Below are 17,500 nucleotides of genomic sequence, written 5' to 3' on the forward strand. Positions count from 1 at the left end.
GAAGCAGTTGAGTGGTTTAGGATATAGTTAATCTGTTAAAACTGTTTTTTTTTTTTTTTCACTTGGACATAAATGTCCTCCTTTAAGCTTTAGTCATGCCATTCAGTGCACATGACGGTTGCATTAGTTTTGCTTGTATGCCATGCTAGTATGTATACATCTCCTATTCTATGTGCAACTCCAGGGGCTTCCAAAAAGCACATCTTACCATTCCTAGGGTTAGTTTACTACTCTAATACTTTCGTAATCACAACGTTTCAGAGTGATTACGAAAAAGGTCAAAAAGAAGCCAAAACAGAGATTTAAGCCAAACCTCACTGTGGTACAATACCATGCCCAAGAGAGACTATGTTAGTCCATTACATCATATTTCAAATTCAGTCTGTTCGAAACATCACACTGTTACACGCAGGAGTCTCTGTTGCGGACTACTAGACAGTCATAATGAAGAATGAAGAATGAAATCAGAATGAAGCTGCAGTGTGAATAATATCTTACTGCATCACAATGAGAGGCAAATTTACATAAAAGTTGTCCCTAAACATGATACAAATATGAAAGTAGTATATTTTCCTAAATTCAGTACTATCTAATCAGAATAAGAATTGATGTAAAAGCATAAATCTCTTCATGTTGTAAAGTAAAACGTTGCATGTAGTAGGGCATCATACCATACCAAACCAGCACAGAGTATATTTTTTGGAATACTATATGTCTATTTAAGACAAGAGTGATATCACTGGATAGTCATTTAAGTTTGAGACACTTTAGTTATTTCATCATGGACTATAAGATATTCACATTTAGTAAACAACTAAAATCAATTAAAATCAATCAAAAAATTCCACCGCAAATGGCATGCCTTCTTCTATACTGAGAAATGCATGTAAAAAAGATATGTGAAATGTGATGCCATGCAGTTATGAGGTTGATTTTCTGTTGATTTTGCTTCTGCAATTGGCTCTTGGTTTCACATTTGTGGGAGTTTGTAAGCCACAGCTCAAGACTAACGCCACCTCACTTATCTCTCAGATTGTCCTCCTGTTGTTGTCACTGCGTAGTCAATTTACACCATATCACTCCCACACTGAATGGAAAATAACATTTCTAAAGATAGAGTTTGATGGGAGCCAGCTGTAAGCTGTGTCTCCACCAATCAGACATCTTTACATTCATCTAGAGTCGGCCTAGAATAAGTATGAAAGTGGGCCAGTTTCGTGTATGTGGATAGGCCTATCTTCACTTTAGTGCACTTTAGTATCCATACAGGAGACTAGCACTACTAGATATGAAGAGTTTGGTTCCAAAACGCCTTTTTAAAAAACATTAAAAAGTCATGCTATTTAATTGTGTATTTCAGGTAATGTCAATCAAATTGCAGTTGTGTTGTTTTGATTGAGTAAAGATACATCAATAACAATACCCAAATACAATTCTACTGAAATTACTTGGAAAACAATATTTATGAAAATTCATTAACCAAACTCTTCATATTATGTTAGATGACATACTGTCCAATGTTGCATATTGGAGATGTAACCATATTACTTACCCAACTGTATCTTCAGGTCACTGTGTCTATCTCTAAGGAAATGAGTTGGACAACATGGGGACACTTCTGTGCTTCCTTCTGCTGATGACATGGCTGGACTCAGGGCTTGGCCAACCAGGTAACGTTGCCATGCAAGAGCAGAGATTATGGGGAGAACACAGTCAATGGCGACAGAGTGGAGGATTCTGTGACGCAGGCTGTATGCCTGGTTTAAGCTGATGCCCGATGCCTGTGTTAACAGACTACCTCCCTTTGTTTTCTCCAGGTTTAGAGTGCTACAATGACTTGATTAACAACATCACTTGTAAGCTGAAAGGGACGGATCAGCTCATGGAACCCCAAAGCATATGCATTCTAACGGCCGTTGAAAGTGACAGGTGCATAATAGCTCAGTTTATACAGGCTCAGTATCATCCTGTCACATGCAAATACACCACATGAATGCAGCATTTACTAACTATGTGTTCTTGTGTGTGTGTGTGTGTGTGTGTGTGTGTGTGTGTGTGTGTGTATGTATGTGTCTGCAGCGGTGACCATGCAATCGAGGCAAAATGTGTCCTGGAAAAGCCGGGAGGTAACTTTACAGAGTGTGTCCTACACTTTCCAAATTTAGTAAGTTTTTTTTATATATATATATATATTAAAGGTTTATATATATTAAAGGCATTATATATATCAAAGATTTAAAAATATGCTTGTCTTTGCATGTTTGTACAATTTTTTCAAACATTCTATCCTATTCAGAGTTATTTTGATTTGGTAACTACGTATGATCTAAAGGCCTCCTGCAAAAACAAGGCTGTGGCAAGTCTAGAAAGCTACAATCCATATAAACGGAGTAAGCATGTGATCAATTCTCATATATATCTACCTAACAAATGTAATATAGCGATTAGCAGAACATCAACAACAACTGCAGCAGTGCAGCTCCATCTTATTCATCCTAATTTTGCCTTTTAGCGGTGAAAATGCCCCCTCCCAGAATGCCAACCATTGAGAATACCACCATCTCCTGGACGCTTTTCCGCACGTCACTCTTTGAAACGGAATTTATAAAATATACGTTTGAACTTCAGTACAAAACCGATCGACAGAGATGGAAGGTGAGGACCTGAAATGAAACGAGTGGTAGAGTTGAAATGAACATCTCTGACCAACCAGCCTCATGAGGACCGACTCACTAACATGCTCCAATGGGTGCTCCTCGACTGATTTCAGGAATGCAAAAGCATTACAGTAGAACAGACCAGCCGCCATCTGCAGGAGGAGCTGGAGAAGGGCCAGCGGTACCAAGCTCGGGTTCGAATCCGGCCCGAAATTGACGCCTGGATGTGGAGTGACTGGAGCCCCGTTGCCTCCTGGGATACTCCAGGTATCCAACCGTTTGCAAATGTATGTGGATGACATTTGTGTGAGTTATGTTTGCCGACATTTGAGTGGAATCCTTCTCTGATCTTTCAGCTGATCTCACGGAGGACCTGGAGACGTGGTTGATCTGGTGGGCCACGATCGGTGCTTTGGCTGTGATTGTCTTCCTCGTCGTCATCATGTTCATGGGGTGAGTAAATAGACTTGAGTCCTGCTGTTATTTTTCTTTAAGTTCAGGAAATCAGGTGTTACTTTCAAGTCTTTATCTCTCTTAAATCCTTACGTGTCTTGGTCTCTGTTTTAGTGCTCGCAAGATAAAGCCGTCATTCATACCTGACCCCGCAAAGTACTTTGATGGTCTTCATTCTGTCCATAAAGGCAATTTTAAGGTGAGTTCTGAGTAGTTGCACTGGGGCTACTTTTTGAACGGGGTAGTTCACAAACACTGAACTAAACTACTGGAGATCTGGAGTACAAATGAAGTAGTACAGAGCACAAGAGGCCTCGAGTAAAATCGCTCAGAGATTCAGCATGTTGATTTTCATGTTTTTTGTAAACTTCCTTGCAGTTGCATTGTAAATTGCCAAAATTGTTAACTATGTGGAATTACAATGTTTCTCAACTACCGTGGTCAGTTCACCACAGTGTGCTAGCAGTGCTGTCTTTAGCTGTAAGAGAATGTAATTAAATGGATTAATTGAGAATGAGATGAAATTGACTGTTTAATTGGCAATGGTATTAAAGTAATTCACTAATTGAGAATAAGCTTAAATGAATTGTTGAATTGAGAGTGCGCTAGATTGCTGACACTTATCAGCCCATATGTTTCTCTTTCACTTTTCTCCAGACCTGGCTGGGCTCTTTCCAGGCAGTGGACATCTTAAGTATCGAGCAGCAGCACGAGTACACCTCGCCAGTGGAGGTCCTGAAAGGTCAGACGTCCAGCAGCTTCAGCAACAACCAGTACTTCTATGGATCTCAGGAAATCATAAAGATCCCTCCCCATCCCTACCCCGAAAACCTGGAGCCCTGTCCAGAGTTCTCCCCCTACGACGACATGAAGGCTGACCGGGGTTCCAGCACGGTGGACAACGCGGACATGAGCAACAAGCGGAACAACAGCGCAGGGCTGACTGGCAGCAGCAGCAGTGGCCGGACTAACGTGGACCTTGGACCCCTCCAGATGAGCTCCTCCTATAAGGACCTGTCGCGCCTGAGGGAGGAGGCGCAGAGCCCAGACTCAGGTGTCTCCGTGGGGAGCATTGAGGAGGAGAGCCACGAGGAGTCGTTGGAGAGCAGCTACGAGCAAGACGAGAAAGTGCCCTTGGCCCACCGCGGTGGCACGTTTAGCCTCCAGAAGGCTCCCAGCTCTTTGCACATGCCTCTCAAGACTGACTGGTCTTTACCCAGGACTCCCCTCCCACCTTTCCCCCCTCTCCATTGTACTGTTCCCTTCATTGGACCAGACCAGTGCAGTACCCCCACAGGACAGATACACCCTCTTGGTGGATTGTATGGGGAGCTAGAACCCTCTAGTGACGATTACATGCCATTAAAAACATAAATCTCCGCTGTTCTAAAGGCTATAGCTACCAGAGACTTTCTACTGAGGAAATATTATGTTATTATATTTACATTATATTTTTATATTTGTGTAGAAATGTGTGTTTATGTGTTTAGATTTGGATCCCACCGGCATGAATGTAGACTGTGAATGAATCTGTCCATAGCTTGTTTCATACTTGATGTCATTTAATAAAGATTTTTCCCCTGCATTTTGTGAACATGGCCTGTGTCTCTGAGTGTCTGTGTTTTGCCACTAGAGGGCAGTTAAGGAGCACGTCCTCGGCTGTGGTAAACCTGTGGTAATAGTTTCTGCTATTGTTGTAGGAGATAACGATATTCACCTCTGCACACATGGAGGCCTACAATCCTTCAATCTATTTCGCTTTCTGTAATTTGCATTCTTCATATTTTTCAGTCTTTGATAACATCAAACGTTTTGATGACTTTAATTCGTGCCTGTGTGAGGAACAGGTGCTGGCACAGGTGCACAGGGTGTTGTTGCTAGGCGTTGGTTTACCTCCATCACCTGGTATCTCCCCAAAGGACGATAGAAGCTGGTGCTAGTGGCTGAAATTAAAAACAACAGACAGAAAAAGGATGTTAGAAAATGATGCTTAATTTTGCAGAATTATTCTATTGATAGTCTACAGTTGCAGAGTAATAGGTCTAGTAGTCTCATTATCACTACTACTCTGGGCATGCAGTTTTGTAACTGGGATCATTGATTCAAAACGACCTTTGGATCTTCAAATAAAGCCAGCATTTTTCCTCCCTGGTTAAGCGGTCATTTCAGACGTCGAACATGTCAACAGCGTGTGGATTTTCAGCGAAAATTAACGTTAATGTATTTATTACGGGGCTATAAAAGGCATTTAATTTGTACAAAGATGTCATCTCCGGGAAGGGAGATTTGAAAAGTTATGGAACCTAATAATGGCTCAAGGACGGTACCACTCAACAGCTCACATGCCAATCCCACCGACAGCAATCACGTATGTAGTTCATCCAAGTAGTTAGACTTTTCTTTGTGTGCTTATTCTTCACGCCATATGAATATAATATGACCTCTGTCAGTGTCTGATATTTTCCCCTCATATGGGATATTTTGTTAATATGGCCCTCTCCGTTTTAGATGAGTGTTGATCGATTTTATTTATAGACCAAAATGCACTGTAACAACGCAGAGTAGGCCTATCATCAGTTGCTTAGTAGCAACAATCTGTCTCACTAATTTTTCAGGTGAGACCAAATCAAGCAACACTGACACATTCTCCTCTGAAGAAAAGGATTCCCAGATGGGTGGTAGCAGTAATCATCCTCATTCTCGTCCTGCTTCTGGCTGGGGCTGCTTTGTTGGCTTGGTACTTTCTCGGTAAGAAAGTTCCATTGGGGAAAATAAGCCTTTATTTTTTTTATTCAAATTGGGCATTCATTCACCTTGGGTTACAACTTGTGTCAGTGGCAATTGTGGTGTTGCCATCATGGGATTGCTGATGTTTGTGATCTGCCAATTAAGTCTCTCTCTCTCTCTCTCTCACACACACACACACACACACACACACACACACACACACACACACACACGCACGCACGCACGCACACTTACACACAAATGCATACAGTACATAATTATAGCCTCTTCACATATCATGTGCAAAGCAAATAATCTTCACAGAGTCTAGTTGCCCTTGTAGCCTCTGCAAAGCCAACTCGCCTCATCATTGGGCTCCTTTCTGAGGAAAGAATCTTCTCATATAAACCGTTTACATCCTTTATTCGCATTATACCTTATCGAGAGTTAATCCACCCCCCTCTAGCCAATTAAATATCTATGCGCATTAGAGGTTTTTATGCACATTTCACATTTCTTATTCGAATAGTTAAAATGTGCATATGGAAGTTGGATGGAAAAGCACCTATAGAAGTCTGTTGGTCTCGCTCAACTCGGTCTTCTGCTATGGGGTCTGACGTTTGTAATCTTGTTCTGTCAGCTGCCGTGAGTGGCACTGAGGAGGATGAAAGACATTTCATCAGCCATCCCCTCCCCATACCCCTCCACTCTGGGCAGATATCAGAGCAGATCCCACAGTCCTTATGGACGTTCAAAGAATGTTGAAAGCATTCTCTGTGCTTGTCATTCTCTCTCTCTCTCTCACACTCTCTCTCTCTCTCCTTCCCTCTCTCTCCCTCCCTCCCTCTCTCTCTTTCTCACTCCCTCCCTCTCTCTCTTTCTCCCTCTCTCCCCCCTCTCACTCTCTCTCTCTCTCTCTCTCTCTCTCCCTCCCTTATTCTCCCTCTCTCTCACTCTCTCTCTCCCTCCCTCTTTCTCTATCTCTCTCTCTCTCACTCTATCTCTCCCTCTCTGTACCTCTCTCTCTCCCTCCCTTATTCTCCCTCTCTCTCTCACTCTATCTCTCCCTCTCCCTCCCTCTCTCTCTCTATCTCCCTCTCTCTCCCTCCCTCTCCCTCCCTCTCTCTCCCTCTCTCTCTCCCAGAGTACAGCGTGTGGGTGCTGGAGCCGCGTGTGGAGCAGCAGTACACGGCTCACGTCCACCTCCTCAACAGAAACTTCTCCCGCCCGCTCTCCTCCCACGGCACCCGAGAGTTCCTGGCCGAGGCCAGGGCCGTGCAGGCCATGGTGAGACCCCTGACCGGCCACCCCCCCCCCCCCCCCCCCCCCCATTCACTCTGCATGTGTGTAGAAGTGTTATACTTCATGTATTGCAGAGCCCGTGCCATATCTATGCAGTCCTTTTGTGATGAATATACAGAAATATGTTTTCAAATGTTTTTTTGTTTTGTTTAATATATATATATATATTAGGGCTGTCAATCGATTAAAAAAAATAATCAAATTAATTACATACTCTGTGATTAATTAATCTAAATTAATCGCGTATATGATTTTTGCTGTGAAAATATTTTAAATATTTAAATTCAAATGAATCATTGAATAATCACCATTAGTGACATTAAAGTTCAAAAACTCTTTTATTATTATTTTAATAATGGCCATAATAATCTATGATATGACCTAATATGCTGAGGAAATATCAAAAGTGCTTCGGGAAGAAGTTTTTTTTTTTTATCACATACATTGCAGAGGACTTTATTTTAATCAACACTTTATTTTTATCAACACCATCAAGCCATTTTTGAAAAGTAAATGTTCCAATCAATGATCTAGGCAGCACATTTTCTTCTCTCTCCTTCATTTTACAGTCTAATGGTTACTGACTACAACGGCTCGGTCAAAGGTCATACAGAATCGATTAATCTGCGTTAATTTGTTGCAGCAGGTGTGAAAAAAATGCTGCAGGTGTGAATGGATGACATGCTGTGCACCACAGTAGTCAACACATTGCTTAAGTCATGCAGAGACTGTGCAATGCGAGACATGACGTGGCTTATACTTAGGAAATGTACACCACCATGTATGCTTTTAACAGATGCTTTATCCAAATAGACCTACACCACAATAGCATGCCAAATGGCTGTAAGCTACTGTATGTAATGTGAGGAACGAGACGGCAGGAGTCTGCATTCCGCAAACACACATTCTACTGCTTTTGTTTTATCCTGGCACTTGGCCTCAGCCTTGCATGCAACGTAATAACTTGCGTCTCCATGCCAAATTAGTGGGCGTGGATATGTTAGGGGACACTATTACAGTGCACTGCATCTATGTGTAATTGAAAGGTTGTATCAGCGATAGCGGGGATACGTCACTTCTGTTGTTGTTCAAACAAAACAGAGAGCTAGCTCGCTATTCCCTCCCCCATCCTTCCTGTCACAAACACCTTGGCTCAACACTCCCGTGCAATTAAAACTCTCCTAAACGCGCATGTCGCCGGTTATTGGTTGAAACACTTTATTTTGCCTTTGAGTGGGTTGCCAACCCTTGTTGATAGCAATTGTTTTTGTGTACAGATCTCGGAGCTTAGGCTGCCTACAGAGACGCGTTTTTTTGATGGCCTGCTGATGGGGCAGACAGCTATCGGGTTGTTAGGAAAGATTAGATGAATGTGATCATTTATGTTTGGGCCTTTTTTGGGCCTGAAATCGCTGATACAGCCTTTAACTCCACGTTCATTAGAGTGAGGGACAGATTTTCAGGTCTGTATGTCTGTATGTGTGCTGTTGTATGGGGCATGTTCTCACTGTCTTCATATGTCCCTCTCAGGTGAAGAAGCTCGTGAAGGCCACTGATATTTCACGTTACTTCAACTCCACCACTGTCTTTGCTTTTGGGTAAGCTGAATTTCACACGGACACTTTCTCTCTTAATTACACACAACCACACACAAACACACACACACACACACACACACACACACACACACACACACACACACACACACACACACACACACACAACACACACACACACACACCTCAAACCCACAGTAAAAGTCTTATGGTTACATCTCCCCTCATAAGACTTAGATGAAAGACAAAGGTGTGAGAGGAGAGAGAAAGAGAGAGGGAGAGCACAAAACAATTCTAAAACACTCTAAAGATTCACGTTAATAAATAAACCAGTAAATAAATCAACTTCATATTTTATTTAATGACAATGACATACAGAGTGAGAGAGAATAAGAGAAAAGAAGAGAGAGAGAGAGAGAATGAAAGAGAGAGAAAAAAGGGAGGGGAGAGAGAAAGAGAGAGAATCAAAGAGAGTGAGAGAGAGGGGGGGGGGGCAGATTGAAATGACCACTGACTGACCGTCCCCTGGACCCACAGGGAGGGTAGCGTGGTGGCCCACTTCTGGCTGGTGCTGTCCGTCCCCCAGAGCCACACCGACGGGGTGACCCTGCAGCGGGTCAGCAGCCGTCTGCAGCAGCAGCTGGACACCCACACGAGCCCAGGGGCGGAGGACACGGCCAGCTACGACGGCTACCTGCTCCACCTGCCCTCCTTCACCATCAGAGGTGAGAGACATGGTGGACACACCGGACAGAGAGGCTCTGACCATGGCCGACCACCAGTGGGTCTTCATTTGTAGGCCTCTGTTGTCTGATATTACAGCTTTCCTGAGCTTTCCTTGTTTAATATTGTTTAATATTATTGCAATTACTTTTTTTCAGTTTTGAGTCTTCATTCTTTTTTCTCTTGTTTTTGTCATTTCATGATTTGTCACATTTCCGTTTTTTTCCCCTGCAGAAACTGACCCCAAAGTTATAGATCTTTTGAAAGCTTCCTTTGGTATGTTTCACATTCATTCAGTTGATTGTCTTCATTTTGGACCAGTTCAATTTCATTTTGCTTTCAGCTTGTCATATTAGAATGATGTCCAATATTGAGTCAGTAACTGACTCAGTGGTCGTTGTCTAATCGTCTCATGTGTACACTTTGATAGTGTCTCTCATAGGTCACCATGACGATGATCTTTTGGTGCCTTTGTCACTCTGTGTCTCCTCCTGTCTCGACTCATGTTCCACCACTCCATCCATCCTCTCACCTCTCTTACTCTCTTTATTTTTACTCCTTCATGTCATCATATGACACCTGCCCACTCGTTCTCTATTTCTGCACTTCTCTTCATTTCTTCCTCTTTCTTTGGTGACTTCTTTTCTATCTATATTTTTACTCTCTCTCTCTCTTTCTTTTTCTCTTGCTATCTTTCCACCTCCCTACCCCTCTCTTCCTCTTCTATATCTCTCCTCCTTCTCTTTTAACCCCTCTCTCCCCTTCTCCCCTCTCTCTCTCCTCCTTCTTTTTCTTCCCCTTTCCATGTCTGCTTCCCCCTCTCCACCTCTCCCCCATCCTCCTTCTGCTCCTCCTCTCTCAGACTGCTACCGGTACCAGGCGGTGGCCCCCAGGGGCCTGGTGGCTCTGCGGGGCCCCAACACGGAGCGCTCCTCCTGCCTGTGGCACCTGCAGGCCCCCCCGGGCTCCCAGCTGGAGCTGCGCGTGGACTGGCTGCTGCCCGAGTGCCGCGACCGCCTGGCCGTCTACGACGCGCTCACGCCCTCCGACCCGCACCTCATCACCTCGTGAGTCCAGCCGCCCCACAGACAGAGGCCCCGTCAGAGGCCAGAGGTCACGGCTCCACACACACACACAGGGCTGTCCTTAATATACGTTCTTTTCTGCACTGTAATGCTTGTAAATTTGTTAAAGATTGCGAACTCACAAAGTTTCAATTCAAAAATTCGAGTTTAGTCAAGTACAGATAAAATACTTGAGAATAATCTCGAGTTGGATGTTTTATCAAGGATGCATCAAGACTTAACCCGGACTTGGACACACACAGTTACAGTCAGTGATCCTCCTCCGATTCAACAAAGATTTTAGATTGCGTGTGGCTTTCCAGGAATAGACAAGTTGTGACATCTGTCTGTGGTTCAGCTTTGAAACCGTTGATGTGTGTCGAGGGTTAAGATTTGATCAGAGTGAAGGATGTGTGTTTGATAATCTAGCGGTTGCCACAACTCTCTGATGTGCTGTTTTCCCATTGATCTTTAGAACCAGAACTAGGAAGAGAACTACCCAATCCACGAAGCGCAAATCGTGGCAGTAATAAGGACAATATCCACTTCATAACCACCTCAGGACTTGGTCACTAGTGGCATTTAGACAGGGCAGTTAATTCACACGTGTAAAGTTCACTGCCTGCACGGCATGAATGAAGAGTGTTTGCAGTGCTGTCTTCTATGAGTACTGGTATGAGGTGTCATGTGCACTGCATTGCACTGCACAGTCAAGTCTACTGCTTTCAGTGGACTGATTTCAGTATGATTTCTGCTGCTACATTTCCTTTTGATCTGTCTGTCTTGGCCTCAGGTATCTCAGATCGGGAGATACTTGTCATATTGTGATCACTGCGTGAGACAACGCATCGCTGTCGCCTAATGCCATCTGTTTGCTGAAAGTCCCCTCTAACTCATCAGCATCACTCTCCGCACGGCAGATGGTGCTTAGGATGGCTATGATTCGGTGGAGTCTGGTTAATGAAACCAGAGTCACTACTTCACAGCGTGACAGAGATGTTGGAATTTACCATGATGACTTTAACACCATATCTCTGTTTTCTCTCTCTCTTTCTCTCTCTCTCTCTCTCATGCTTCATTTTATGCCTTCCTGTTTCACATTTCACACCATCTCTGCTAATAACCTTCACACACACACACACACACACACACACACACACATACACACACGCACACACCTCCTCCTCGCTGTGCCCAGGCTGTACGGCTGCAGTCGCCATGAGCCCGTGGTGAAGCTGGTGTCGTCGGGCGAGTGGATGACGGTGGTGTGGAAGCAGGGCCTCTATAGCTACAAAGACCCTTTCTCTCTGTCCGCACAGGCCTGGAGCCTACAGGGTGAGCAGCCTACTGGGTCAAGGGTCAGCCCTCAGACCTGCCAGAGGAGCTTACTGGGAGCCCACTGATACAATATGACAGTGAAATGTCATCACACGTTATTGTTATTGTCCTCATAATTTATTATTATTGTTATCACACGTTATTGTTATTGTCATTACACGTTAGTGTTATTGTCATCAAACGTTATTGTTATTGTCATCAAACATTATTGTTATTGTTGTCAAACTTTATTGTTATTGTCATCACATGCTATTGTTATTGTCATTGTCCTCGTGGTTATGAATGTGTAATTGGCTCATGATGGAACATCTCTGCTTGGGGCTTTCTGCTAGAGTTTTTGTAACACACACACACACACACACACACACACACACACACACTCCCAGACACAAATGCACACAGGGACTCTCCAAACTCTCCCTGAAATAAACACTTCTGCAAAGCCCTCTCTCTCTCTCACACACACACTTCTGAGAAGTCCCTCTCTCTTCCTCTTCCTCTCTCTCTCCCTCTCTCTCTATCTCAGCCTGTTCCTCCAGCATCACCCTGCAGCCTGTGAGAGGGGTCCAAGGTGTCCTGCAGACGCCCTTCTACCCCAGCTACTACCCTCCCAACGCCAACTGCACCTGGCACTTTACTGTGAGCACCACTCTCCCTCGTCCACTAGGGCAGCACTAGGGCAGCACTATTCCTCATACATCACATCATTGTTCCTCTTTTAAATATATATATATATATATAGTAATATTTAGTCCTTGTTGCTCTTTATACTGTACATCCTGTGTGTTGACTTTGTGCTGTGTTTATATTGGGCAGCCTTCCAGCCAGCATATTGCTGTGTTTACACGTGTTGTGTTGATATGAATGCATTAGTATCCAGCTGTCTCTTCATAGTATCATCACGTCTGTTTATCTGATGTGTCTTTCTATAATCTCTATCATTGCATCTGCATGTGTCAAAATCTCTCATGCCAGTCTGTCTGTCTAATTGTGTGTGTGTGTGTGTGTGTGTGTGTGTGTGTGCGTGTCTTTCTGCAGGTGCCCTCAGCTGAGTACGGTCTGACACTGGTTTTTGAGGGCTATGAGCTGACCAGGGCCAACTACAACCACGCCTGCACACAGGGCCTCTGGGTCATCCAGAATCGCAGGTGAACCGACCGCTTGCGCTTGTGTCTGTTATGAAAGAGGAAATGATGCATGAAATAGAGTGCCATGACCTCAGAGTTAATGGTGTGTGGTTTGATGTGTTACCATGGTTACGTACATATGTACAAAACGTTGACAGGTGTGAGTGTACATGCGTGCGTGCGTGTGTGTGTGTGTGTGTGTGTGTGTGTGTGTGTGTGTGTGTGTGTGTGTGTGTGTGTGTGAACAGGTTGTGTGGGACACGTGGGCTACAGCCGTATGCTGAGCGTCTCTTTCTTTTATCTGCGTCGGTCACTGTTACCATGACGTCCGAGGTGTCCCTCACTGGGCCTGGCCTCCAGGTTCACTACAGCCTCTTTAACCAGTCTGACCGTGAGTGTATACATACACACACACACACACACACACACACACACACACACACACACACACACACAGAGACACACACAAAGACGCGCGCACACACAAACAAACAAAGACTACACTCCTCTTTAAAATGCAGGGTGAACATGAAATACAATACAAATACTAAAAATACTACAAATGCTAATACAAAACCTAATTTGTGCACCTATTTGGGCATGTGTGTGTGTTTGTGTGTCTACCTTGCAGCATGTCCTGGACAGTTTCTGTGTACCCTAAATGGCTTGTGTGTGTCAGCCTGCGATGGCGTCCAGGACTGCCCAAATGGCCTCGACGAGAGGAACTGTGGTAAACCTTTTTTTCCCTTGGCATGGTGTGTGTGTGTGTGCTCGTCTGAGGGAGAAAGTGTTTGTGTGTGTGCGTGAGTGTGAGGAAGGGTGGATGAAGGTGTGAGTGCTGGTGAAACCACACAAAAACTGTAATGTTTCTGATGAATTCTCATTTTGTGTTGAGTAAACATTTTGCACAAGCACCACAGGGTTGGTTCATGTAAGGGATAATGGACGACACAGCAAAATAAAACAGAAAAAATATGCACTTTTGAAGTGGTAGTGCAGCCCCAACGCGCAGTGAAGCGTTATCTTTCTGTTAGCCGAACTGCAACTGAGCTAAATGCTTCCTCAGTTACCATATGTTACAATGTTGCGATGCTCTAAACATCTGTCAGATTGCTAATTTGTAGCTCAGTTACAACGTGATGGTTCATTTCAACTTCTCAAGGAGTTTGGCGAATTCATATAATGCATATGCTTCCAGGCTCAACCGTTGTCCTACTATGGTTGTTATAGTTACCATTCATAAGCATTGATATGGAACAGTGATTAAACATTTTTTAACCAGATCTACTTCATAGGTGTCCCGTTTTTCAGAATCAATAGCCACCTCACCAGCCAATCAGGAAATAGTATTTCTTCTCTCAAAAGAGCGCATCACAATAGGAAATTCAACCAAGCAGTGGTATGACTAGTGATTATTCACTGTCTCTCCAGAACAGACAATTCACACACAGTGAGACTAAATTAAGACTGAAATGATTTGCTCACACTCAGAAAGAGAAAGTATGACAGAATGAATCATAACTGAAATCAAAACATCCAGATGTTGATTCCTTAGCCTCCTCTTAGCTCCCCTCAAACTATTACTGTTGTATGTGATGTTGATATTCGTGTGCTTTTGTGTAGTTTGTGACAACATTTAGTTCTGATCACTACCGGTAGATCTGCTGTTAGAACTAGTTAGAACTAGTGTTCTAAAATGTGAGACAGCTCATTATTAATGTGCTGCTCTCATTACGTGTTGTGCAGTGTGTGTGGCCCAGTACCAGTGTCCAGAGGACGGCCAGTGTGTGGACTACCACAAAGTGTGTGACCAGCACCCGGACTGCCTGGACGGGATGGACGAGCAGAACTGCACTAAAGGTAGAGGACACACACACACTCACACACACACACACACACACACACACACCATCTGTAAACAATGCATGTAGACACACATAAACCCCACACTAAATAGCATGGATCTATGTGTGTGTGTGTGTGTGTGTGTGTGTGTGTGTGTGTGTGTGTGTGTGTGTGTGTGTGTGTGTGTGTTTGTGTGTGTGTCTATGTGTGTATGTGTGTGTGTACCTGCAGGGGTGGAGTGCTCGGACAATACATATGTGTGTGCTGATGGGACGTGTATGAAGAAGCCCAACCCAGAGTGTGACTTTGTTAATGACTGTCCTGATGCCTCGGATGAGAAGCACTGTGGTAAGAACAAGAGAGAGCAAGGGGGGGGGCGGATGTGTGTGTGTGTGTGTGTGTGTGTGTGGTGTATAAAATGTAGTCCAGTATAACCTCAAACACAGTTTCTGTTTGGTAAACATCAATGTTTCTGTGTAGTAGGTGTCAACCTCAGTCACGTTCCTCAGAAACGTGTTGTGTGAAAGTTTTCCGGAGTGTGTACATACTTGTGTGTGTGCATACAATACATGTGTGTGTGTATGCATGTTTGTGTGTGTGGGCGTGTGTTGTCATTTATACCCATAAGAGCATTATGCTTATTGAGTGATACACTGGTCCAGTTTGTGTATATATTATATTGCATCTTTAATATGTGTCCCTGCCCCACTTCTTCATGTGGACATAAATAAATGCTTAGAATGTGTGATTATGTGTGATTATGTGTGTGTGTGTGTGTGTGTGTGTGTGTGTGTGTGTGTGTGTGTGTGTGTTTGTGTGTTTGTGTTTGTGTGTGTGTGTGTGTGTGTGTTTGTGTGTGTGTGTGTTTGTGTGTGTGTGTGTGTTTGTGTGCGTGTGTGTGTGTGTGTGTGTGTGGTTGTGTGTTTGTGTGTGTGTGTTTGTGTGTTTGTGTGTGTGTGTGTGTGTGTGTGTGTGGTTGTGTGTTTGTGTGTGTGTGTTTGTGTGTTTGTGTGTGTGTGTGTGTGTGTGTGTGTGTGTGTGTGTGTGTGTGTGTTTGGTTGTGTGTGTGTGTGTGTGTGTGTGTGTGTGTCCAGAGTGCGGCCTGAGGCCCTTCTCCAGCCGGGTGGTGGGCGGCGTGGAGGCATCCGAGGGGGAGTGGCCGTGGCAGGTGAGCCTGCAGGTGAGCGGTCATCACATCTGCGGCGGCGCGCTCATCTCCCCGCAGTGGGTGCTGTCCGCAGCCCACTGTTTCTATGACGACCGGTGAGTGAGGCATCCAAGCGCCCGCAACGCGATGCCGTGTGATTTCACATCCGATCCTGTTTCTCCTTCTCTGTGCTCTCTCGCTTCTCTCTTCCCCTCTCTGACTTTCACTCGCTTTTTCACAGACCTCTCTCACTTTCTGTCTCCATCCATCCTTTCTTTACTCACTCTTTCTTTTCCATCCTCTCTTTCCTCACTCTCTCTAGTCCATTCTCTCTTTCCTCTCTCTCTTTCTAGTCCATTCTCTCCTAAATGGTTCTCCTCTACTCCCCCCTGTCTGTGCCAGCTCTCCCAAACCCCACTGTCCTCCCCCTCCATCTCTCCTCTGCTCTCTCTCTATCCCTCTATTCTTATCTAACGTAGCTAATGTGGTCAGACCCACCTTTTTCTCACTGAGTAAATATTTTGCTTCATCTTGGCATTTCTCACACAGTTTTATCTCCCTCTGTCCTCCTCCTCCTCCTCCTCCTAAACCTTAATTTCTCTTCACCATCTGCTTTTCATCTGTCTCCTCTCCCTCCCTCCATCCCACCCTCCCTCCCTCTCTCTTTCTCTCCCTCTTTTTCTCCGTCTCTCTCTCTCAATTAAATTCAATTGAATGTAGCTGTATTACATACCGTCAGTGTTTTATGAGCACGACTGTTGAGATACAGTGCTGCCAAAGCATACAGCACAGCAAACCAGCACATTCACTTGTTGAATAACATTGAGATCTTGTAAACCATTGAGAAGAGGGACAGGAAATAGATGGCATGAACAGTAACATGTCTATACATAGACACACATACACACACACACACACATACAGCTTTTTTTGTACAACCAATTACATGTGTTGAAATCTCTCTCTCTCTCTCTCTCTCTCTGCTTTCCAGTCACTGCTCCTCTCTCTCTTCTGCCCCATGATCCTCCCTTCCTCCCCACTCCTCTCTCTCTTCTGCCCCATGATCCTCCCTTCCTCCCCACTCCTCTCTCACTTCTGCCCCATGATCCTCCCTTCCTCCCCACTCCTCTCTCTCTTCTGCCCCATGATCCTCCCTTCCTCCCCACTCCTCTCTCACTTCTGCCCCATGATCCTCCCTTCCTCCCCACTCCTCTCTCTCTTCTGCCCCATGATCCTCCCTTCCTCCCCACTCCTCTCTCACTTCTGCCCCATGATCCTCCCTTCCTCCCCACTCCTCTCTCTCTTCTGCCCCATGATCCTCCCTTCCTCCCCACTCCTCTCTCTCTTCTGCCCCATGATCCTCCCTTCCTCCCCACTCCTCTCTCACTGCTCTGTGTTGTTGTTTCTGCTCTGTGTCTTCACTGGGTCTTTGTTCTCCGCTCTCCTCGCTCCCTCCATCCCTGTGACCTTTCTCTCCTCGCTCCCTCCATCCCTGTGACCTTTCTCTCCTCGCTCCCTCCATCCCTGTGACCTTTCTCTCCTCGCTCCCTCCATCCCTGTG

The 17,500-nt window shown here is 44.7% G+C and overlaps 2 protein-coding genes across 3 annotated transcripts in view; both read left to right on the forward strand.

Annotated features, from left to right (window-relative positions):
- The window catches only part of LOC121718193 (interleukin-9 receptor), a 9,126-nt gene extending 4,422 nt beyond the window's left edge, over nucleotides 1-4,704 (forward strand). For both annotated transcript variants that reach the window (XM_042103106.1, XM_042103107.1), the window contains exons 2-10: nucleotides 1,569-1,670; nucleotides 1,818-1,929; nucleotides 2,080-2,164; nucleotides 2,297-2,390; nucleotides 2,513-2,655; nucleotides 2,771-2,924; nucleotides 3,014-3,110; nucleotides 3,225-3,309; nucleotides 3,768-4,704. In XM_042103106.1, the coding sequence (XP_041959040.1) occupies nucleotides 1,607-1,670; nucleotides 1,818-1,929; nucleotides 2,080-2,164; nucleotides 2,297-2,390; nucleotides 2,513-2,655; nucleotides 2,771-2,924; nucleotides 3,014-3,110; nucleotides 3,225-3,309; nucleotides 3,768-4,484 (1,551 nt within the window). In that variant the 5' untranslated portion in view covers nucleotides 1,569-1,606 and the 3' untranslated portion in view covers nucleotides 4,485-4,704. The remainder of the gene's footprint in view (nucleotides 1-1,568; nucleotides 1,671-1,817; nucleotides 1,930-2,079; nucleotides 2,165-2,296; nucleotides 2,391-2,512; nucleotides 2,656-2,770; nucleotides 2,925-3,013; nucleotides 3,111-3,224; nucleotides 3,310-3,767) is intronic.
- Nucleotides 4,705-5,268: 564 nt separating this feature from the next.
- The window catches only part of LOC121718175 (transmembrane protease serine 6), a 16,007-nt gene continuing 3,775 nt past the window's right edge, over nucleotides 5,269-17,500 (forward strand). The window contains exons 1-15 of the mRNA XM_042103074.1: nucleotides 5,269-5,478; nucleotides 5,726-5,858; nucleotides 6,982-7,124; nucleotides 8,670-8,737; nucleotides 9,233-9,420; nucleotides 9,653-9,694; nucleotides 10,281-10,485; nucleotides 11,681-11,817; nucleotides 12,347-12,459; nucleotides 12,859-12,968; nucleotides 13,196-13,338; nucleotides 13,579-13,677; nucleotides 14,694-14,807; nucleotides 15,024-15,140; nucleotides 15,887-16,055. Coding sequence (XP_041959008.1) covers nucleotides 5,407-5,478; nucleotides 5,726-5,858; nucleotides 6,982-7,124; nucleotides 8,670-8,737; nucleotides 9,233-9,420; nucleotides 9,653-9,694; nucleotides 10,281-10,485; nucleotides 11,681-11,817; nucleotides 12,347-12,459; nucleotides 12,859-12,968; nucleotides 13,196-13,338; nucleotides 13,579-13,677; nucleotides 14,694-14,807; nucleotides 15,024-15,140; nucleotides 15,887-16,055 — 1,853 coding nt within the window. The 5' untranslated portion in view covers nucleotides 5,269-5,406. The remainder of the gene's footprint in view (nucleotides 5,479-5,725; nucleotides 5,859-6,981; nucleotides 7,125-8,669; nucleotides 8,738-9,232; nucleotides 9,421-9,652; nucleotides 9,695-10,280; nucleotides 10,486-11,680; nucleotides 11,818-12,346; nucleotides 12,460-12,858; nucleotides 12,969-13,195; nucleotides 13,339-13,578; nucleotides 13,678-14,693; nucleotides 14,808-15,023; nucleotides 15,141-15,886; nucleotides 16,056-17,500) is intronic.

The sequence above is a fragment of the Alosa sapidissima genome, chromosome 9 (assembly GCF_018492685.1).
Source record: "Alosa sapidissima isolate fAloSap1 chromosome 9, fAloSap1.pri, whole genome shotgun sequence".
In the NCBI taxonomy this organism is placed as follows: Eukaryota; Metazoa; Chordata; class Actinopteri; order Clupeiformes; family Clupeidae; genus Alosa; species Alosa sapidissima.